Source organism: Epinephelus fuscoguttatus, linkage group LG9 (genome assembly GCF_011397635.1).
Source record: "Epinephelus fuscoguttatus linkage group LG9, E.fuscoguttatus.final_Chr_v1".
In the NCBI taxonomy this organism is placed as follows: domain Eukaryota; kingdom Metazoa; phylum Chordata; class Actinopteri; order Perciformes; family Serranidae; genus Epinephelus; species Epinephelus fuscoguttatus.
The window spans coordinates 14,770,167-14,794,425 of NC_064760.1; the positions used below are offsets into that span (position 1 = coordinate 14,770,167).

The 24,259-nt window shown below is 38.9% G+C and overlaps 1 protein-coding gene across 1 annotated transcript; it reads left to right on the forward strand.

The window, feature by feature from the left end:
- Window positions 1-1,090: 1,090 nt before the first annotated feature.
- Window positions 1,091-24,259, forward strand: smyd5 (SMYD family member 5). Its single transcript, XM_049586001.1, has 13 exons — window positions 1,091-1,224; window positions 4,415-4,523; window positions 8,543-8,682; window positions 13,160-13,281; window positions 13,380-13,449; window positions 15,852-15,956; window positions 16,144-16,206; window positions 17,742-17,812; window positions 19,410-19,516; window positions 19,704-19,760; window positions 19,882-19,976; window positions 22,105-22,175; window positions 22,660-24,259. The coding sequence occupies exons 1-13, from the start codon at window positions 1,132-1,134 to the stop codon at window positions 22,808-22,810; spliced, it is 1,254 nt and encodes a 417-aa protein (XP_049441958.1). The 5' UTR covers window positions 1,091-1,131; the 3' UTR covers window positions 22,811-24,259.

The window sequence follows — 24,259 nt, forward strand, 5'->3', positions numbered from 1 at the left end:
GATTGTTATTATTATAAATATAGTTTCCCCTAGTTGTTTTCATTTTTCCCTATTTTTTTTTAATTCTAAATTTATATTTTTTTTTGCAATTTGTGGGACATTCCTTACCAAGTTGCTCATTGCTTTTTCCCCATGTTTTTGAAAGAAATTGCACCAGGTGCAAAAGGCGTCTAAAAGCAGCACAAGAAAAGTGATGTTACTCCACATTTCAAAGGGTTAATGCTGCAGCTGATAAAGGTGGAGCATTTTTTTTTTAATTTATGTACTGCAGGGTAGCTTGGAAAGCGTAATCATAATATATCACAATTTATTTGGTAATTATATTTTGTGTCAATAATCTAAGTCTACATAGTAACTACTAGACCTCACTAATATGTAAAATGTAGTTAAATTACAAAATGTAGTAGTAATAATATCTTTATTTATACAGCACAGTTCATGCATAAAATGCAACACAAAGCGCAGAACATAAAAGACAAAACATTTGTGATAGAGAAAAAAAGATGATAAAATAATAGAATAAAATGATAATAATAATTTAAAAATTAAATTCAATTACATTAACGAAATAAAATAAAATGAAATAAAAGATAAAGTCAATTTATGTTATAACCACAGGCTAAGATAAAATGAAACAACCATCAGTTAAAAATACATTTCAGGAGAGAGCAATGGTAAAAAGATGTGTCTTAATATTATGTTTAAAAGCAGATGTAGAACCACTAAGATCCTCAGGCAGATTGTTCTAGAGTTAAGGGGCATAACTGACAAACGCTGCCTCTTAGTACTGACCTCTGGGATAATCAAAAGGTAGAGTATAAATATGAAGTATTCAAATATTCTATTCTAAAAGTGTGTGTAGGCCTACAGTCCACCACTGGATATCTTGAATACTTTTATAACAGTCATGGAGCCAGGGATTGTACATGTTACTTATTTATTGTGGTTAGTAGCTCCATTTCAGCTCACAAAATAGTCTTACTTTCAGTCTCAGTCACTCACAATAATAAACCATTAGTTGTGTTGAGCTGTGGGACTGAGCTGCAGTTCACATCTTCACCACCAGAGGGCGCTGCTGCCTGTGTGCACAGATAAAGCGTCACAGTTGAAAGGTGAAAGGTCGTCACAAACATGGCGGCTCCCCTGGATGACATGTTTTCCTTCTGCGTGGACCCCGGCAAAGTTGCCAGCGGCGTGGACGTGCGATTTATCGACAATATAAAGGTAAGACGGGTTAAAGGTTGTTAAAGTGAACACATGCAGACAGCTCTGTGGTTTATGGTGAGTCTGTAGCGGCGGTGTGGGGACGTTAGTCTGATGTCAGTGTGGAGCAGAGCCGGGCTGAGCCGAGCCGGGTGAGCTCAGAGATACTGGGGGAGCTGGACTGGTGGCGATAGTGGTGGCAATATTAAATCTGTCAGTGTCCGAAACTACCAGTAAGTTAGTGGTTTGTACGTTCAGTGTGTTCACCTCAATTTAAAATGAGTAAGTGAAGGGACACCATCCACCATTTACACCATTAAACTTATTATAGTGAGATATGTGTGACCAAAGTGACTTTATTATGTCGGATTACAACCACTAAACTAAACCAAAACAAGTGGTGACATGTCAGTAAGTACATTTATTAGTACTAGGCCTGTACTTGTACGAGCTGCTTGTATTTTATTTGAGTACTTCCATTTTATGCTACTGTCTACTTGTACTCCACTACATTTCAAAGGTGTGTACTGTCCTTTTTACTGCACTACATTTGTCTTAAATGTTCAGCCCCTTCCTGTCCTGTATCTTCAGATGTGTTGATGTTGTATGTTTGTGATAAAGTAAAGAATGATCCTATATGTGTTGAGAAAGTTCTCCTGCTTCTTAGGTGAAATAAACCACTTTAAAACCTTCTTGGATCAGCTGATAAAGCCTCGTCTCAAAGATGAACACAGGGCTATTTTTCTGACACCATGAAGCTTTTTAGTGACACACTGTTCTCACAGGACAGCAACGATACAAATAAAGTATGATCTTATAGAATATGATGCACTGATGTAGCTTAAAATACCCACCAGTATATAAAGGAGTTAGATGAACACAACATCAAATGTGCAGCAGTAAAATGCAGCACACACAAATACCCCAAATCATCTCATATAATAGTAAAACACCGTCAGGGAGCATTTTTCTCTGTGGAATGAATACCATAAAACTTCAGATAATAGCCTGGGCTATTATTTGCTTAAATCACAGAAATTAACAGGCCTTTATTTGGGACAGGCCTTTAATTCATTTCACACAAAACTGTTGCTCAGCAAAGTGGGTTTTCTCCAGGTGCTTCAGCTAGACATGGTACAAGACATGCATGTCAGCTTAATTGGCCGTAAGTGTGAATGTGAGTGTGAATGGTTGTCTGTCTCTGTGTCAGCCCTGTGATAGTCTGGCGACCTGTCCAGGGTGTACCCTGCCTCTTGCCCAGTGTCAGCTGGGATAGGCTCCAGGCCTGCTGTGACCTCTAAGAGGATAAGCGGTTATGGAAAAGAAATGAATGAATGAATGAATTGATTAATTAATCGCAGAGGTCTCTTCTGTCCAAAACAAACAGCCTCAATGATTTAAACCTATAAAAAAAAAGAACACACACACAAAAAAAAAAACCATTAAAAATTTTTTTAAAAATCAGTGTTTGTCTGATGACCACTATTGTGGCTGAAAGGAAAACACAAATGGTTTATTTTATTTGGTAAAATGAATGTCAAAAAGTCAGATTGTGGTCTTAAAGGGATAGTGCACCCAAAAATGAAAATTCAGCCATTATCTACTCACCCATATGCCGAGGGAGGCTCAGGTGAAGTTTTAGAGTCTTCACATCCCTTGTGGAGATCCCAGGGGAGAGGGGGTAGCAGCACAACTCCACCTAATGGAGGCTGATGGCGCCCCAGATTCAAATGTCCAAGAAAAAATAAAACATCTCCATACTGCTCATCCGTAGTGATCCAAGTGTCCTGAAGCCCCGACATAAAAAGTTGTTTGGAAGAACATCATTTGAACTCTGTTTTTAGCCTCACTGTAGCCTGTAGCTCTAACTGCCTCTCTGCGGGCGAGACCAGCGAAAGCACGTGAACACACACGAAGGTGGTGCCCATGTCTTACGGTCTCGTGCAAGCGCACACGTGAACACGGTGCACAGAGAGGCAGTCAGAGCTACAGGCTACAATGAGGCTAAAAACAGAGTTCAAATGACGTTTTTCCAAACAACTTTTTATGTCGGGGCTTCAGGACACTTGGATCACTACGGACGAGCAATATGGAGATATTTTGTGGTTTGAATTATGTGTTTTTGGACGTTTTAATCTGGGGCGCCATCAGCCTCCAGTAGGTGGAGTTGTGCTGCTACCTCCTCTCCCCTTGGTTCTCCGTAAGTGTTGTGAGGACTCTAAAACTTCACCTGAGCCTCCCTCGGCATATGGGTGAGTAGATAATGGCTGAATTCATTTTTGGGTGCACCATCCCTTTTAAAGGTCTATTTTGTAGGATTTAGTGGCATCTAGTGGTGAGGTTGCAGATTGCAACTGAAACTTCTCCTGTGTGCTGAATGTGTAGGAGAAGTATGGTGGCTGACACAAAAACGTCAAAACAGGAATGGCCCTATCTGGAGCCATCGCTTGGTTTGAATGTTCTGTGCTACTGTAGAAACATGGTGATCTTGATTTTACACTAAAGAAAACAGATTTATTATATCATATTCTATTTCTGCCACTATATCCCCCTAAATCCTACACACTGGACCTTTTAAGTAAAGGACCTGAATTCTTCTTCTACTGACCCAAACGTAAATAAATGTTGCTTATTCTTGTCAGTGCACCTGACAGTATTGATGCAGGGGTTATCACTGAGCTCACAAAGTAAAGAGAAACCGAATAATTGAATTTAGCCTCAGGTTTAATGTGAGGTTTATATTAGAGGGCAGAAAGAAGGGTAGTCTGACACTTGATTCAAGTCAGCATAAACCAATAAATATGTCACTGGCATTGAATTAAAGCAGCTGCTGTTCCTTGTTTAGGAGCCAGAATCACATTATTTCACTGTGAGTGCTGTCCGCTGTAATTGTTGTTGATAAGAAATCCATTCATCTCTTATGTATGCGTGCTTATCCTCCGCAGGGTCACAGGAATCCTCCAGTTAAAAGCCTTCAGAGCTGTGATAGTGTGAGGGTAAAGACAGAAAAACAAACACTGTGTTTTATAAATGGTTTCTGTGCTTTGGTGCTAATGAGCTGAAAGACACGGATCAAAAGTTCAATGAAGGGGAAGTTTTCACAGCGTACCAGCTGAGATACTGTGGCGTTGGTGGGTTTAAAGAGACCGAGGCTGCTGTGTCTACAAAGGTTTGTTGTGCACAACACTAATGGTTTATTATTCATGTTCAGGGCAAAGGTCTCTTCGCCAAAAGGAGCTTCAAGAAGGGAGACACCATTTTCTTTGAGCGTCCTCTGGTCGCCGCCCAGTTCCTGTGGAATGCTCTGTATAAATATAAAGGTGAGATGCCGACTTAATTTAAACACACACACACATTTAGTTTGGGGGCAGGTGCTCAAGCCAAAAAAAGGAGGCACCTCTCATAATTATTAACAGTAAGTTACATATTTATTTTACTACACATATAGTGATGCAGACAAGGGTATCTAATTTTTAAACATTGCGAGGGACACTTATCAATGGGGGGCTCTGGGGGTCCTCCACCAGGAAGTTTGAGCCTCAAACACTTAATTTCCTTCATTCTGTTGAATTTTTCTGCATCAATTTATGGTGGAAATGTATTTATTTATGTAAATGGAAACCACACTCAGGTGGCAGGGGACAAATCAAAAAAAAAAAAAAAAAATTAAAAATCAAAAAGAGTCTTTTTACATCAAATTCAGCTTCTTACAAACATGGGTCTTTTCTTCAGGCCTTCAATTCATGGCTTATTTTATACTTTCTCTTGATGTAACCCTTTAATATAATCAGCTAAATGCTTTAATTCCTGTTGGTTCAGAAATTAAATTCAGTCCACCTACCAAGAATTTGTAAACAATGAAATTTGTGTATAGAAGAAAACCACTGAAATTTCACGAAATAGTCATGTACCAATACTTAAAATTATCCTCTAAACAGGCTTTGAATATTCTTAAAAGATCTCGGAGAGCAGATGCCTGCAGCACAAGGCATGTGCAGCACCAAACCGCATTACAGATTTATTTAAATGAATTATCAGATCCTCAGCGTGGGAGATCTAAATATTATTTCGAGTTGAGTTTTGGGTTTTAAAGACATGTGGAAGTGGGAAAGTAATTCGGCATCTGTCTCCACTCGCAACGGGCAGTTGGTGAACTGGAATCAGGGAGGGAGACGGTGTGATTTATGCCAGACTAACTTGTCTTGTCTAAATTAGCATGGCTGTTTTGAGATGTTTTCATAGTTTAATCTCACAACAGTTATAAACAATACTGAGGCTTAGAGCAAACACTATCGTCACCTGGCTGTCCATGAACACAGGTCACAGAGAGACGTGATGCTACTCTGCAGGGCGCTCGATCTAAGTGCATTAACTGTAGTGACTATGACAGGTGACCTTGATGAGGGAGGGGCAGGGGCTCTTGTGGTCTGGCAGAATGGAACTCAAATGCACGTCAGGTGTTACAGCACACCTTTCATGGAGAATTGATGCCATGGGCCAAATTTAAAAACTAAAATATTAAAATAGAAAGGAAATGTTGCACTTAAAATGGCACTTATCTAGTCAGAGAGCAGAAGTGTATATCTGTGCATGTGCATGTGTCTTGGTGTTGTTGTGCATCATAATAAAGAGAGTTCTGCAACACCAACATCAAGAAGCATAAATGAAATTTAAAAAATGACTGTGCCGGTAGTTTCAAGTTCTTGATTATTATGTGCACAACAATTACAGAGAGGCAGTTGTTGGCAATGAAAATCGTGTATCTCAGCTCCCTTTAACAGCGCTCATTAAATATGTGTGTGTGTGTGTGTGTGTGTGTGTGTATATATATATATATATATATATATATATATTTATATATATATATATATATTTATATATATATTTATATATATATATATATATATATTTATATATATATATATCTATATATTTATATATATATATATATATATATATATATATATATATATATGTATATATGTGTATATATATATATATATATATAGATATATACGTCAATATATATATATATATAAATATCTATATATATATATATATATAGATATATATATATATATATACACACAATTATATATATAAATCTCTATATATAAATATATATATATATATATATATTTATATATACATATTTATATTTATATATATATATATATATATATATATATATTTATATATAAAGAAAACCATGCATAAAAAACAAAATGAGAATCAGATACATAAAATAGTGCAAGTTGTAATATAGGGATAAAATAATATATAAATAATATAAATAAAATAAAGTAATATAAATTTTTATAGTAGACTGATGGAGTTTTATTTTGGGTATAAAAACACCAGACATAAAAGCATCCTTGGTCAGATCCAGAGTCAGCACATGAAAGTACAATGAAACACTTATTTCCAGCATGGACCAACACAATATTGTACACACACTCATTACATACATCAGTCTAATGCAGTAAATATTCACAGCAGCAGCTGTGAATCTCGATCTTCAGTTCCTTTCAGAAATGTTCTATGAGGTTTGAGTCTGGTTTAAGACTGGGCCAATCAAACACCTTTATTTTATCCTCTGGAACCAGTTGAGTCTCCTTCGTTTTGGATCTTTGTCCTTCTGGAAGGTCCACCATTGTCTCGTCCTCACTGTCCTGGTGGATGGCAACAGATTCTTCTCAGTAAATTCCTGGTACATGGCTCCACTCATCTTCCATTTGATCATTTGGATTCTGCTGGTGCCATGAAAAGAGAAACAGCCCCCGTACTGTGATATTTCCACCTCAGAACTTCACTGTAGGTATATATTTGTAGGGTATACACAGGGCCAATTCTCCTCCAAACCTGGCACATCACATCTACAAACTGGTAGATCACTGGGGGAAATAGTGTGATCAGACGGGATAAGAATCAAACTTTTCTGCAAAAAGTATGATGTTACGTCAAGAGGACGAATGGCTCTGCATCTGACTCTAGAAATATTACACCTACAGTGTAGGTAGTGGTGGAGGCATCACGGTATGGGACTGTTTCTCTTCTCATGGCACCAGCAGAATCTAAATTATCAAAGGAAAGATGAACAGAGCCATGTAGCAGGAATGTCTTCCTCTTCTGCTCCTGCTTCTTCTTCTTGCTGCTTCTTCTTCCTCTTCTCCTTCTCCTGTTTTACAGCACTTGGCGTCCCTCAAGTTGCATTACTGCCTCCTTCTGGTTTATCCAACCACTGCTACCCTTATCTGCTACAGTCTTCTGATAAGTCCTGTCACTTTCAGAAACCTAAATATCACCTTTCTCCCCTCCACCATTCCTCCACTCTCGAGCACGTTCTTAATCTTGACCTCCCTCCGTCCTACCTTCTGTATTCCTGCCATCATCACCCTTCTTTTGTCCTCATATTTCCTGCATAAATAACAACATGTTCCACTGACTCCTTTACTCTACACTGACTACAATAACCCATTGGATGTTTCCCTGATAGATACAAAAAGTGTATCAATCCAAAACATAATGCAAAGGAGACAGTCAGTTGGTTCTAGTGGAAGAAAATATAAGTGTTTGAATGTCCGAGTCAATCACCAGATTTAAAGGTGAAGATTCACAAACTGCCTCCCAGAATCTTCTAGATTTAAAGATTATCTGTGTGAAAGAATGGACTAAAATCCCTTCTGAACACTGAGAGATTGATTTCTTCATACAGGAAGCATCTTAAAAAGATGACGTTGCAAACAAAAGCTTCTCTGCCAATTATTAAATACATTTCAGCTAGCTTATTCAATGCTATTTCTTGTATTATTCCACTTCATTAGCACTTTTTATGGATTTGAATTACCTGATTTCTTTATCTGTATAGGTTTATTGAGTTAATATGAATGTCCGGTGTAAATTTAATGTGAATAGCTGCGTTGGAAATATGTTAAATAAAAAAAAAGATTAACATGTTGAATGCTTATTTCCCCCTCTGCACATGCAGAGAGAGAGTTCCTTCTTTGACTGGCATTTCGCCGTCATATGAGAGACAAGAAACATAGGGACCTTCAGACTGCTGGGACATGGCTACTTACTGGTCTTACTAACTGCATCTTGTGTTTGGAAGGAAGGAGTGACAGATGCTGTGTTTATAATATATGACTGTATATTGTTGAGACACACACACAGGGACGACAGAAGCATGTATGTTTTATCAGACTGGACAAAACCTGGATAAATCAGAGTTTTAGGAGTTCGATCTGGACTGAAAATTTAATATCTTAAGCCAATAGTCTCTGCATTAATGTTTTACGTCCGCTCACCTGCTCTGCTGCTGCTCTGTGTCCTCTTACAGCCTGTGAGTACTGTTTACGTGCTCTGGAGACTGCAGAGGAGAATGCGAGGAGACTCAGCGGCATCCCTGGACTCAGCCTTCCTCACCCGGAGCTTTGCCGTGTTCGACCAGAGCTGCACCAAGCCTGCCCTCAGTGCCAGGTCAGGATATGTTGATGCATGGATTTGACTCATGTTGGTTTTTGAAAGCTTAAACTTCTTATGTAGAAGTTGTAATTTATTTCTTATAGAATGAAAATGGCCTGAAACAGTGGTCAGATCAATATATGACAAATGTATTGATTTAAAGGCAGCTGTGGTCAGACTGGAACTTCCACTGAGTGGGTGGTGGGCGACATGACGAGCTGATCAATTTTTAGAGGCCAGTATTGATACTATGGATCTATAAGATAATCTGTCTGTCTATTTTTACATTAACCAAAGTGAAAAACTGAGAGAACTGTTCATCCTGGGTGGTGTCTTTGTATTTACAGTGTTAGTACAGTCAGGCCACATGCAAACACGCTCAGATTTAACTGCAGCAAAATGACTTCTAATTTCTGAGCTACTAATAATTGTATTAATACAGTGCTTTTTAAAAGCCAGAGTCAAAGTTCTTTACAGAAGACATAAAATCAATATATTTCAAGTGCAATAAAATAACAAAGATGAAAATGAAGACCAGTTTAATGGATTAAATTAAAAAGAACAATACAGTAAAAGCAGGAGGTGTGGTTGACTTTGTTGCTAGAAGTGATGCATTCTTTTATCAGATGTGATTGGTTGTCACAGACACACCCCTTTGAGAGCCTGTAAGGTGTGGACCACCCAGTGGAAATGAAATTAACTGCTGACTGTGAAAGAAGGTGGAGACAGACTCAAGTCATCACTGCTGCACTGAGACATTTTTCCAGTTTCCCAAATATCTTAGTGTTGTGATTATTTGGCGTTATAGTGTTAGGTGGGAACTGTGTGTGTATCCCTAATGACATCAACCATACATATGATCCCTGCATCATCTAATCTGTAGCATTTCATTTACTCACTGCCATCCAGCGTTTGGAGAACATTACTCTGACATCTTTGTCTTTCCACCATTTCTAAGAAACTCTTAAGCCTCTTGAAAGTCCTCCTCCCTGCTCCTAACAGTTTCAAGGTCTAAAATGCTCTGTGTAATATCTTTACTTTTATCTTCAAGGAGCTAGTCTTAACTTTAAAGAGAAATTCTAAGAAAATGTCACAATTTTTGGAATTTTCGTGACTAGGAGCAACACTAGGAAGCTTTGTGAATACAGCCCCTGAAGTACACTAGGTTAAGTAAAGTGCATAGTGACCCTGCAAGATGGATAAGGTAGTGTACAACATCAACATCTTTCTGTCATAAAACATCCTTGGTATCTATAGACGTCTATAAAATGTGGTCATCAACATCATCATCAATCATCATATAAATCTAGAATAACAACCAGCCAAGAGAGTAGCCCCAGTGCTTAGACTCTTCCCCTGTCCTGTATTCAAAAGAGAATCGGCTGTAGGGATGAAAAATATATATCATAAAATACATCACATTATATTACTATTTAATGTGTTGTGAAGAGAGAATTAAATATACGTATTAACTAGGGATGGGTCACGATTTTCAAATAGTCGTTTTATTCTGAAAAATCGATTTTTTTTTTTTTAATGCGACTATTACTATTCGCCGTCTTATTTCCCCCCTTTATTTGACATGCAATTCAGCTCCTAACCGCACGAGGGCAGTATAGGATTGCTACAGCAGTGTGAGATGGGCTACCAGCTAGTTTGATGCTCTTCTACAAACAGGAGAAACATGCAGAGACTACTACAGTCATCAAAAAGTTCCGTGTGGAACAACTTCGACAAAATAAAGGAAAATGAGGTGCAGTGCAAACTCTGTGAGGCAAAGCTTGCGTATCACAAGTCTACAACAAGTATGCACAGTCATTTGAGAGCGAGGCACGCAGGAGGCGGCGAGGGACCGTACCGGCCGGGCTCCACCACTACCCGTCTGCAGCGCGAGTCCCATAGCAGCTTGCCCCCATTAATCAATAACAGCGGCTCCACCGGCAACGGGAGCAGCGCGACAACCCCCGTCTGTCGCGCGACAACTCTCTATTTTACGCGGCTCTTCTATTTTTGTCGCACTACGCTCCCCTACGCAACCCTCCAGCAGATAAAAACTACGATTATTTGAAAAATCGTCGAATAGTTGCAATGATTTTTGAATAGTGTTTTTGCTTGTGCTGCCCATCCCTAGTATTAACACTTGAAGTGCAACTGTCTCTGTCAATCTCTCCATCTATTATTCCATTTTTAAAAATGGAAAAAAAGATATCCCAGGTTTGTTTGTTTTTTTCTGTGTAAATGCAACATCTACTATACTAGAAATCACAAAATATTGCTTACATTTATTTTAAATTCGCCACAAAATAATATTTTTTCAGTCTTTGCTAATTTGACCAAAGAAAAAGTTTTACAGAAATAAAACAACACATGTATATCAGGTCAGGAAATAAAAGATTAAAGCAAAAATGACACATACATAGCATACTGCACACACACTCATAAAGTCAGGGATACATACACACACACACAGACACCTTTGCACGTACAGTGTATTCACTATACATATCTATTCATGAAGGTTCATTCATTTGTGATTTGTTTATTCATTCAGCTGGACTGATGTGAATCACTCCCCCCTCCTGTAGCTGTAAATCACATCACCTTTCTGAAGTAAATAATAAACCACACAAATAGACTGGTTACAGGAACCTCACACAGTAGCTGTTGCTAAGCGATGAACACCGTTGGTTTTCAGTTAGTGATTAAGGAAACTGCTGTAGAGAGATATAAGATACTTTATTCATCCCCTCGGGGGAAATTTAGGTATCCAGCAGCTCGCATAGATCAAACACAACAATTACAGACAATACATAAAAGAGTAAAAAACAAAGGATATGAGCACGGTTCAGCTCCTGTGTGTGTAGGGGGTGGATTCAAAGTTTATTGAATGCTAAATACGTACAAGGTTCCCACACATTTTCGTGGAAAAAATTTCAAACTTTTCCATTACTTTTCAAGGACCCATAATAAATATTATTGAATTTTTGCCTGGCATTTTTTAATATCAATTCAGTTTGATTTTATTTATAAACCCTGATATCACAAATCACAGTTTGCCTCACAGGGTTTTACAGCATACGACATCCCTCTGTCCTTAGGACCCTCACAGCAGATAAGGAAAAACTCCCCAAAAACCCCTTTAACAGGGGAAAGAAACAGTAGAAACCTCAGGAAGAGCAACTGAGGAGGGATCCCTCTTCCAGGACGGACAGATGTGCAATAGATGACGTACAGAACAGATCAACATAATAAATGTACAGTAATCTGTATGAGACAAAGACAGACAGAGATGCAGGACAGACAGTAATGACAGTAGCTACAATAACATTAATTTCTGTAATGATGATATAATAATAACAGTAATTGTGGTAGCATATGTTATTAGTATATATTAATATATGACAGTATGACAGTAATCATATGTATGTAATAACAGTCAAAGTATGACGATAATAACAGCAGTACTAGGAGGCATCAGGCAGGACCATGACAGCAGCACAACCACGACACACGATCCAGGCATAGCCGTGATTCGAGACAGTGGAGCACAAAGACTCCGGAGAAGAAGCCGAATTAGTGAGATGCAGTAACAGGACATGAATGTTAGCAAGTGAAGAAGAACCAACTTTTCAGAAACTGAGGAGACAGACAGAAGTAGAGAAGGTGCTCGGTGTATTATAGGAGGTTCCCCGGCAGACTAGACCTAAGTCAGCCTAACTAGAGGCTGGTACAAGGCAAGCCTGAGCCAGCCCTAACCATAAGAGCCAGCCCTAACCATAAGAGCCAGCCCTAACCACAAGAACCAGCCTTAACCATAAGAACCAGCCTTAACCATAAGAAACAGCCCTAACCATAAGAGCCAGCCTTAACCATAAGAAACAGCCTTAACCATAAGAAACAGCCCTAACCATAAGAGCCAGCCCTAACTATAAGCTTTATCAAAGAGGAAAGTCTTAAGTCTAGTCTTAAATGTGGAGACAGTGTCTGCCTCTCGGACCGCAACAGGAAGATGATTCCACAGAAGAGGAGCCTGATAGCTGAAGGCTCTGGCTCCTGATCTACTTTTGGAGACTTTAGGGACCACGATTAACCCTGCACTACGTTTTTCCAAACATATCAGATTCAAACTCTGTTTAAACATAATTTGAGCTAGCTGGCAAACATGGAGGCGGAGACAGAATGCAGGGAGAAAATGAAGAAATGTACGTGTATGTGATGGTAACCAAATGTTGTCATGCACCGACACATATTACAGCGACATTAGGTTGATGGCTACAGAAAATAAATTTGCCTTTATGTTGCATTAATGAAGGTTATCCACTGTAACAGTTTCATTACACAAAACAAAACAAAATTCCATGACTTTTCCATGACCCTGGGAATCCTGACCATGTTATAATATTTACGCACCTGTCACTTGAAATACTTTGTAATTATTTTTGGCCCTTGTCAGTGTCTTGTGTCTGATATAAACCGCTCTCCTTCTCTGCAGGTGATGTACTGTAGCAGCGAGTGTCGACAGGCTGCAGCAGATCAGTACCATCGGGTTCTGTGTTTGGGTTCCTCCCAGGACGACCCGGACCACCCCATCAACAAGCTTAAAGATGCATGGAGGTCAGAGAGTGTTTTATAGATACCTTCATGGTAAACCCTCTGTATGTGTGTGTGTAGATGTTATTCACCTCAACGAAGATCCTCTGTCTTCTTTCCAGGAGTATGCATTATCCCCCAGAGACCGCCAGCATCATGCTCATGGCCAGAATGGTAGCTGTAGTCAAACAGGTGAGTCTCTGATCACTGTTAGCTCCTAAACCATCAGGAGTTGAATTCATTCTGGTGTGTTCTAATCATATTAGAAACACAAAACAAACACCCTGCCGTAAAAGAACAAAACATGCTGCATGTAATTTGGATTTTTATTGCCCACTCTAACTCCCCATCAGTTTTTGATGGGTGTTAAACCTAGCTTGAAATTAACTTTTCACTGAATAATACAGACGTCCTAAATATGAAAGAGGGATGTGAAAATTATATTGTCAGCCGGCGAGAGGACATTTGTTATAGACTTTGCTCTCATGGATTTGAGGCAGTTTTACACACATTCATTTGAAAACTTTAAAGGTATACCAGTTTTTGGTTCCTGTTCGTAAACACATTCAGACTTGGCCCCTCCTCTCCACACTCCCTGTACGTGCACTACTATTGGTACTATTGTAGGAACATTACAATTGATTTAATGGAAAAGCTGAACAGAAAACAGGTCAACGCCAAGCCCAGATCCACTCCCGTTTTGGAAAAAGCTTTGTCCGCTTAGTTTTTTGGCTCATTATATTTGCTTTTTGTCGGTGTTGCGTCCACAATTTGCATAGCTTCATCTTGGATCTGTGCTGCTTACTGTCTGCCACCTAGTCCCTACCTTTTTTTTTTTTTAAAGTCCTGACCTCACCTGAGTGCTGTGCCCATAAATAATAATAATAATAATAAGAAAAAATACATACAGAGGGAAGAGTGTCTGCAGATAAATGCGCTGCTACACATTTCTAGTGGGTCGTAAGTGATCATCGAGAAGGATAACTTTTTGTATGAGCCTATACACTGGGCGGCTGTGGCTAAGAGGTAGAGCAGGTCATCCACTAATGGCAAGATTGGCGGTTCCATCTCCGAGTCCACCATCTGCATGTTGAAGTATAATTTGGCAAAATACTGAACCCCAAATTGCTCCTGATGGCTGTTCTGTGTGTGTGAAAGGTTACTGAGTAGCAGGTGGCACCATGTATGGTAGCCTCGGCCACCAGTATGTGAATGGGTGAATGTGACGTGTAAAAAGCGCTTTGAGTGGTCAGAGGACTAGAGAGGTGCTATACAAGCGCAGTCAATTTACTATTGCTGTTTATATAGACAATAAATGTGTCTGCATAAATTGTAAGGGGTCAACTCTTCAGGGTTTTAGCATCTTTCAGCTCATTGTTTTGGTTTTACCGCCCTGGCTAGTGAACATGCAGGGTTGACTCAGATTACTTTGAAATGTAATCTGTTATTGAATAGAAATGAAATGGTATTTTTTGTAATTAGTAAGGCAATTTATTGGTTTACAAAAAATTGAACATAGTATGAATACTTTTGGATTACTTCAAAATCAAACATTTTATATTGGATGTTTATTTCGAACATGTAAAATAAAGAAAAGACATGAACATACAAACAAGCAGACAGAAAGAAAAATTTACAAATAATGAAAAGCAGTTGTCAGTGTATAGTTACTTTGATTTCCACATTCGAAAAGGAGTGGGAGGAAGTATAAACTTATTGAATCCCACCCCATCTCCACAAGTCATTGAGGGACATTTAAATATTTTACCTTTTTACTAAAAAATGGAGAAAGCTACCAAGATTTGATTTCCACAAATAATGTGTTTTTTTTCCTCTTTTAACATCTCCAAACATTTTCGATGCAAATAAAATACATTTTGCATATTCAGTACTTGAATATGCAGTTGGTTAAAACTAAATTACTCTTATTAATGATTGCATTTGTCTAAGAAACCTCGTTATTTAGATGCACTCTTCATGAGTTAACAGAGCACTGATCATCATGAAAAAAAGTTTCATAATCCTGAAACACTGAAATATTTTTAAAGATGTAATAAAAAATTTAACCAAGTAATCCATGACAATGTAACTATAATTATACTTTTTTTCAAGCGTAAACTGGTCTGATTATATTTCGTTTTCGTAATTTGATTACATGATCTTGATAACATGTCGTGTGGAGCATAAAGAGACAAATGTTTCTTTCAGGAGCTGGTGGAGACCAAAACAGAGATACAAGTGAATATTGGACTTACATTTATTGTGGTTATTAAATAAATGCATGTTAATGCTGCTGTGTGTCTGCAGGCTGTGTAAATAGGCAACTGTTTGCCAAGAAGTTTCCCAAAATAACATCTCTATAAGGTGGTGTGATGCCAATGTTGTGTTTGCAGCCAAAATATGTGTTATTGCAGATTTAACTTGGCACAGTGAATTTAGAATAAAAGATAACACATTCGTTTAGATAATTCTTCAAAAGACAAAAGAGCATTGAAACATCACACATGAGATAAACTGCATATGAGCAGAATATTTCCTATAATAACTGGTGGACACACTGTTGTTAATAATATTTATTGGTTTCTGTTATTCAGTCCAAAGATAAAGCACACTGGCAGAAGCTGTTCTCACACTTCTGCAGCCGGACAGGTAACGAGGAAGAGGAGATCGCCCACAAGCTCCTGGGAGACAAGTTCAGAGTAAGTTCCCATCACGTTATTTCTGCTCCCAGTATGAAACTGATGATTTGCAAAATCTGGCAGCTCAAAGACAATATCATGCTCTAAGCTAATTGCACTGCTTTACAGCTCAATAAGCAAAGCTGTAATTCCTACTGTGGCCGCCTATGTTCATGATGTATGTTTTCTGTCTGTCTTGTTTCTATAGGGGCAGCTGTCCTTGTTACACAGCCTTTTTAAAGCAGCACTTTATGATGATCATCTGAGTCGGGTAAGAAGAACAATTCAAATGTGTCCACTGCATGTTTCTTCATGATTTCCTAAATACTTTACAGCTGCAGTGCTGCAACAATTAGTTTCATCATTAATTTAATAACTGTTTCCTTGATTAAACAAACAGTTTTTGCAGAGTTAGATGAGAAGACTGATACCTTTCTCATGTCTGTATAGTAAGAAGCCAAAACACATGCCGTGCCGAAACACGTTATATCCTGTTTCAATCTCTACCAAAAGTTTTGCGCTGGACTACATCTTGAAAGTGACTTCCTGGAGTCTCTGCTGGCCGCCTGGCTACCTCACAGTGATGACTAGAGTCCAGGAAGTCAGTGCGCCCGACAAAGTCAAGAACATAACCCCACGTTAAACAGCACTGAGATGCTGGGCAGCAGATTTTTTTTGACTGTTTCTTTTTTTTTTTTACAGTCAGGTCAGCTGTTTGCCCTTGTTTTTATCGGTCATCTGGTTTCATATTTACTGCACAGACATGAGAGTGATGGCAATCTTTTCTTGTGCACAACAAGTCCATATTTTTCAAATGCATTTTTAATCTGTCATCTGATAAAAATCATTACACAGAAAGCTTGCACAGTGAGTCTAATAAATTTTATTGTATTATTTGTCGCAGAAATTTGCAGTGCGGGACAGTTTTTTATTTTTTTAATTACTTTTTTTTTTACTAATTCTCTTGTTTTCAATTTTCTCTTTTTATTAATTTTCTTGTTTTTAATTTTCTTTTTTTTCTTGCTTTTTTGGGTCATCATGTCATTCATTGCCTTCCCATGTTTTTAAAAGAAATCAAGCCAGCTGTCTCAGGTTTCAAGGTTTAAATCAATTAATAGTTTGGTCTTTAAAACAATGTCCACCATGATATCTAAAGTGCAAGCTGACCTAATCAATCTGCGTTTTTTCCCCCAGTCAACACTCCAAACTAAAAAGGTTTCACTTTACTCTCACACAAGACTATGAAACCATCAAACGTTCACATTTACGAATCTTGCTGAAATTTAATTTTCTGGCAACTGAGCAACAAGTTAAAAACTAATCAATTATTAGAATGGTTGCAGATTGATTTTGTGTTATAAAGCAGCAGCACATTAAATCTTGGAGCGTGTTGCTCAGAGCAGCTAATTATAGCAGTTCAGAGATGAGCTTTCAGCTGTCAGGTCTCTGACTTTTATTTGGTTTGTTTTGTCCTCTAAATGTTGCTCTACATATTAAATCACTTCAATAATATAAATGTCATCTGAAATTTCCCGCGTGTCATTTTGATGCTATTGTAGGAAACCGTTACCACAGGCACCATGTTACAGAAATATATATGTATAATGATGAAGTTAATATCTGACATGTTGAACTGTGTGTCACAGCCTGAATGAGGTTTATAATAATGCAACTCAATAAATCAATGCACAGTGAATTCCTACCAGCTCTAGATACTACAGCAGACCCTGACCATTAGGATGAACAGGGTCAAATGAGATTAATATTTATTTGGCATTGATCAGTGAATATATGATTGCATTGCAGTGGTTTGTCCCCGAGGGATTCCGCTCTCTGTTCGCTCTGGTTGGAACCAACGGACAAGGCATCGGCACGAGGTAAACACTCTCCTCTCTTGTTGTTTGCAAAGAAAAAAGAATACTGTATATATATATATGAACATGCAGATACAAAGACTATTGTGGGTTTACGGCAGTTACACAGCACGACTTCAGACGGTCTTTCCTCATTATCCTTTTTAAACAGTGTGTTTTCTTTAAATATTTTCCATTGTGAAAAAAAGATTTGTAACAAAGGTATACATTATCAAACTGGGAGACATTCCAGTATGTTATTTTTAAGTTGGTTAGACCAGGCAATCTGTCAATACCAGAAAATGTGGCCGTGACTGTCGTACATATGGGATCCAGTTTAATATGTAGTATTTTTATTGTCATCGTGATCTTAACCTGCGTGATAAACGCATCATGAAAGACCAAAATATTGCACTCAGGTATTTTTCCAGTTAGTTAAGAGAGTATCAGTATAAAACTAAACTTTAAAATGTAACTATGATCCTTTTTTATTGATACCTTTTGTGTTCAGGTCAGTTTGTTGAATAAAAGAATGTAGGAAATTTGTTGTATTTTATATTGAAAGCTGCAAAAATGCAAAACAGAGTAGAGCTGCAACGACTTAGTTACAGTCAAACTGATTACTTTGCAGAATAATTGTTAGTAAAGGAAACATTAGAAAACACTGACAAATGCATGTTACAATGTCACAGAGCCTAACGTGACATCATCAAATGTCTTTGCAAGGTGTTACCCCAGACCTCCACGTAGTAATTAAGATGCAGTAAAATAAGTGAGCAGTAGATAATATATATAGATATTTATATTGATTTATGGTTCAGTTGGCGTCTTGATTTTCCCATAACTGCAACGCTCCTTGCCAGCTTTGATTGAGTGCGACTTAATTGAGGTTTCCAGCTGATTTTTATGATCCAGTATCACTCCCAGAGATTTATTTTCACACACCTTTTCTATATCAACATTATTTTTTGATTTGCACTTGCGTATACATTTTTCGATTTCCAAATAACATCATTTTGGACCTTATCAAATTTAGTAACAGTTTTGTTTTTGTCAAACCATCTGTTCAGTTTATTCTTTTCTGCTGCAGCTGTAAATCCTCTCCAGAGCATAAAATAGTGTTAACATCTGCAAATAACACAGATTTTAATGTTTTTGAAACTTGACACAAGTCATCAGTAACATCATTGATGTGATATTCAACCACAGTATCAACCACCCCATATCCTGCCGCCCTTCTCTCTCGTTCTTCACCTTTAAAATCCCTTCACTGGCTCCCTGTTGAGTTTAGGATCCAGTTTGAAATTCTCATTCTTATGTACAGAGCATTACACGGTCAGGCTCCCTCTTATGTAGCTGAACTACTTCACCTGTACTTCAGCTTGCTCTCTTCGATCTAATACACTATATTTGTCATCTGTCTCACGCACTCGCCTTAAGACCTGTGGTGATTGAGCCTTTGCAGCCGTAGCACCTAAACATTGGAATGGTCTGCCTGCTCCCTTATGACCTTTGTCTTCAAAAAGTTCTATATAAATACATTTTGCTTACTTACTTTAACAATTCTGGATCATAGCTTGGTTTAGATAATGTTCTCTCTCTGCTGTATTCTTCTCCTCAGCTCCTTGAGTCAGTGGGTTCATGCCTGCGATGCACTGGAGCTTCCCGCCCAGCAGAAGGAGCAATTGGACTCTTTTATCGACCAGCTGTACAAGGACATAGAGAAAGGTCACAGTTTTATCTCAGTCTTGCAGTATTTTGTTGAGTAAATTATTTCTGTCTTAATTGAGCAGATTTGTGTAGAGGACTGAATGAGCGAGTGTTTACTGTTGTCTGTGTCGTCCCAGTGACATTGCTGTGATTGTTATGTAACCTGTGTTCACATCTCAGCATCATTTGTCTCTCTCCTCTGTAGAAACGGGAGACTTTCTGAACTGCGAGGGCTCAGGACTGTTTCTGCTTCAGAGCTCATGTGAGTGCAGATGATCTCCATGTTATGAGCGCTGTCACTCCAGTTCACAGACACTGTTACTCTGGTCGTGACACCATCTGACGACCCTTTTTTTTTTTTTATGTGTTCCTGACCCCTGCAGGTAACCACAGCTGCATACCCAACGCAGAGGCGTCTTTCCCCGACAACAATTTTCTGCTTCAGCTCAGTGCCCTCAGTGACATCAACCCAGGAGAGGTCAGCTGACACGTCTGGGTTCGGAGTGATAAATTCTGGCCCGGGACAGACAGGACAGAACATCCCTCTCTAGCTTTGTGCGCTCCCTTGTCAGACGGTATTAGAAGGCTGAGACTTTGAGGATTGCAGTTGGTTTGTCAAGCTGTCAGAAAGATTGAGAAGCCTTGCATCTGCGTGGCACAGTAATGTCACAGCAGTCGCGCTACTTTCACAGCAAAGCTCTCCTTTCAGTGCTCGCTAAGACAGGAGCGCTTTGTGTAAGATTTCACCAGTATGAAGATGGAGGGACACAGCGACTTCCTGCATGAGAGGGGAAAAAAATTGTTACAAATACTTGAATTATTTCTGCTGTTTGAAAAACGTTACGTTAACCTCATGAAGAAAACATAGTTTTTCTCGCATGTCACCATGGTCGGTAAAGACTCTAAAAACTGAGAAAATTCTCCATGAACTGAAGTCATAGGGGTCTGTACTAAACAAACATCTGTTCACAAACTCTCACACGCACAACTCGTGCAGTATAACCCAAGTCAATCAATCAATCAAACTTTATTTGTATAGCACTTTTCATACATTAAAAATGCAGCAGAAAGTGCTTCACAAAATAAAAACAAACAAAAATAATACTATTGAAAACCCACCCCTCCCACCCCCACATATAAACACACACACACGCACACACACACACAGTCAATATAGTCAATTGTCTCATTTATACAGTTTTATGCTCGGTACTCCCCAAACAGACGACCCTTTCCAACTGGAAGCTGAACTGAAAGTCAAACTGATCTATGCTCTCTTCAGTGCCAGACTCCATTGACAAAAACAGTAATTTTACCTCACTGAACACAGGAGCTGCTACTGCTGCTTCAATCAGTTTGTTTGTATTATTGTGTGACTTTGGTATTTTTAATGGGTTATTTCAGACTCACCAAAGTCATACAATAACACAAACTCATTGAGGCAGTGGTAGACCAGAAACTCCCGTGTTTGAGGTAAAATTACTGTTTGTTTTTGTTTTTTTTCAATGGAGTCTGGCACTGAAGAGAGCATAGATGAGTTTTATTTAAAGTTCAGTTTCCCCTGTTGGGGAAGTACTGAGCACACGACTGGAAAAATGAGACCTGGATTTTACTGCATGAGTTGTGTGAGGCGTTTTTGATATATACCTTTTGCTGTTGCTAAACACGGACCCCTATGACTTTATGGGTGCTTTCAGACCTAGAGTTGTCTCCTTTGGTCCAAATCAGGGACTTATTTTGTTCCAAAGTTGCACAATTCCCGAGAGTTGGTTTGTGTTCTCGTGACAGCATTTACAAGCGGACCAGATAAAATGTCTGCACAAGAAAGCTGCTCTTGATTGGTCAGAATTTCAATGTAGGAAAAACCCAGGAAGTAGAAGAAGAGTACACAAGATAAATGTGACACTTTCTAATGTCACAATGGAGGGACAACTACGCAGGTTGATTTTAGCGCTGCTCATCGTGGACTATATTGCTGTCATTGTTCATTTTAGTCAAATCATACAGTTTGAAAACGAGGCGCGGCTCCAACTAGAAAACAATGTTTTGATGCATTGGATGTGCTGAATGTGCATATTAAGGCAGTACAGGAGGAGGTGCACATTAATAATCCTCCAGGACTGTAACATGCTCATGTTTAACCCAAACAATGTGTCATGTGACTGCAGTTGCTTCAGATCCAGGTCGGAACACGTTCTCACCACAAACGAACCGCACCAGAGTTCGTTTGTAACCGGACTGAGACCACCTCTTCAAGAAGGTCTTGGTCTGGTTGTTTTGGTGCGCATCTGAGTGTGATTGCTGTGTTCACACCTGCCCAAACAACCACACTTAGGGGGCAAACAAACTTGAGTTTGATTAAACTGAACCAAACAGGGCAGGTGTGAACGCACTCTAAGTCATTTCAGTTTTTAGATTCTTCTCTCACTTTGGAGAGATGCGAGAAAAGTTTTGTCCATGACTTTAAAATAACACTGAGTGAGTAATTGATATACAAATGGTGATTTTGGAGGTTTGAAGTGTTACTTTAAGGCTCAATAACTCAGGCATGTGATAACTTTTGGTCCTTCAACCAGTTCACCTGTTTGTTTACCTTTATTTTCCAGGAGATCTGCATCAGTTACTTGGACTGCTGTCAGCGGGACCGAAGCCGTCATAGCAGACACAAAATTCTGAGGTAAGCATCTGTAATCCCTCAGATGATTCACTTGAATGGGGGGGTCATACTGTTATGAATTCCATTTGGATCAATAAAAAGCCTTCCAGGCAATAATAGAGAGTCTCGAGGCAGAGATGCGAGGGGTCTAATGGCCACTTCTGTGCTTTCGCTCCTCATTGATCAACATGTCAGTCCCACACTGACAGGGGGCAAGTTTGTTTTGCAAGTCTCTGAAAGACTTTCTACAGCATCCTGTGATCATTCTCACCCTTGAAAAAGTACAATTGCACTCCAGGTTGGTGGTGTGAATGAATGCCTGTACTAATATTCATGAGGCCCCCAAATCACACGTGCTGATTGAAAGTATTAATTGCACAAAGTGTTTAACACTAATTTGCTCTAGTGCGCAGCATTCTGAACAGCAGACTGTAAAATGCCTCTGATTAATTTCAGCTCTTGTCAGAAGTGCAACAGTATGACCGGTGGAACATTTTCTTCCCAGGGAGAACTACCTGTTTGTCTGCTCGTGTCCAAAGTGCGTCTCCCAGATGGATGAGCTGGATGTGACATCAGAGGAGGAGGAGGAGGAAGAAGGAGAGGCAGAAGGTGAAACAGAGGGGGATGAGATGGAAGATGAGATGACAGATGTCTGATCAAAGACTTGCCCATATTGTTCTCAGCCATTCCCCTTCCTGCCACCACGCTAAGCAACTATGAAGCCTGCAGGAACAAAGACCAGTTCAAACCAGGAGCTGCATTTCACCAGAACTGTCCAAATGTGTGGAAAAATGTCTCATCATCAGTGCATTTCACTCTTACGTTGTCCAGTTTCAGCTGCAGAACACTGTGTGTAAGTATAAGAACAGTTTCTACTTCAGCACACTGAACACACTTAAATAAAACAAAGATTATGACTTCCAGCTTTCAGACTTTTTTGGGGGAAAAAAAGCACTGGTAGTATAAAAAGGCTGACATTTCTTAACAGTCCACAGTAAAAAAAAATATTATAGATTTAACAATCTGGCCACATGGAGGCAGCACCACCAGCTGTAATATTTGACATATCAGCTTTATTAAAGAGTATCCAAGCACCCCCTGAAAATCTTCTGTTCTGTGGTAGTTTAATTTCTCACCTTGCTACAGAGAAGTACAGGTGCTCTTCTGTATGCTGTGACATCACCGTTGGGTGTGGTTACAGTTGCATCAGAGCACATTTCTGACCATACCTAGCAGTCAAAGGCAGAGAGGGCAAGTTAACATTACTTTTTGCTGAATGTAGCTGCTGCTGCTGCAAACACTGATGAGAGTGGTGAGAATGAATCAAAACAGTAAAGTTGGAGGCCAAAAAACCCCCAAAACAATGAGCTGAAAGAACCTAAAAAGGTCTAAAGAACTGAGGGGAACTGCAGCTTTAAATTAAAGCTGAAGTCAGTATTTTATCCTCAGTTATTGTGCTGTTTGATCCAGTGTGCTGAACTAAACTGTCCTAATATTTATTACACTGTGTCCCACCTCCAGGTACATTAAATCTAACCCAGAAGAATTGTTATCATTTCAAGGGAAAGTGATAAAGCAAGGGTCAATTGGTTCTCAGGTGTTTTCTCCATAAAATAAGTTTCTTTGACTATGCATTACTGTACGGAAGATGCTATTTGTTTTTATCCTGTTGTAATTACAGTCTTGTCATATGCGAGGCATCCAGCCACTGAAATACAGTTTGGTTTTTATACCATGATGTATGGGGTTAAGTTAAACCTTACTTAATGTCTTATAGAGACCTTGAGTGGAAAATTGCTTTGTCAGTAACTGTTTGCCCTTTGTTGAGATCTGTATTTTAAGCGGCAGTTCCACATGAGTGAAATTGCAGCTGCCCACATATGAATCAATATAACATCTGTAATCACAAATCCCAATATTTTCAGTTACTCAACAAAGATTGGAAATATTGAATGAGTTATCTCAATTTTCTCAGTTGGCATTTGGCACAGTGGCACAGGAGAATGTGGAAGTCACACAAGTATGATTTAAATATTGTAACAGCAGCAAACAGGAGCCTAGCACTTGTGGTTTTTACTACTCTGGCATAAACCATTGAAATTGGA

Coding starts and splice junctions, on each gene's coding strand:
- smyd5 (XM_049586001.1), top strand. CDS start 1,132: ATGGCGGCTCCCCTGGATGACATGTTTTCCTTCTGCGTGGACCCCGGC. Junction 19,761..19,881: donor GTTTCTGCTTCAGAGCTCAT/GTGAGTGCAGAT, acceptor TGACCCCTGCAG/GTAACCACAGCTGCATACCC. Junction 19,977..22,104: donor GTGACATCAACCCAGGAGAG/GTCAGCTGACAC, acceptor TTTATTTTCCAG/GAGATCTGCATCAGTTACTT.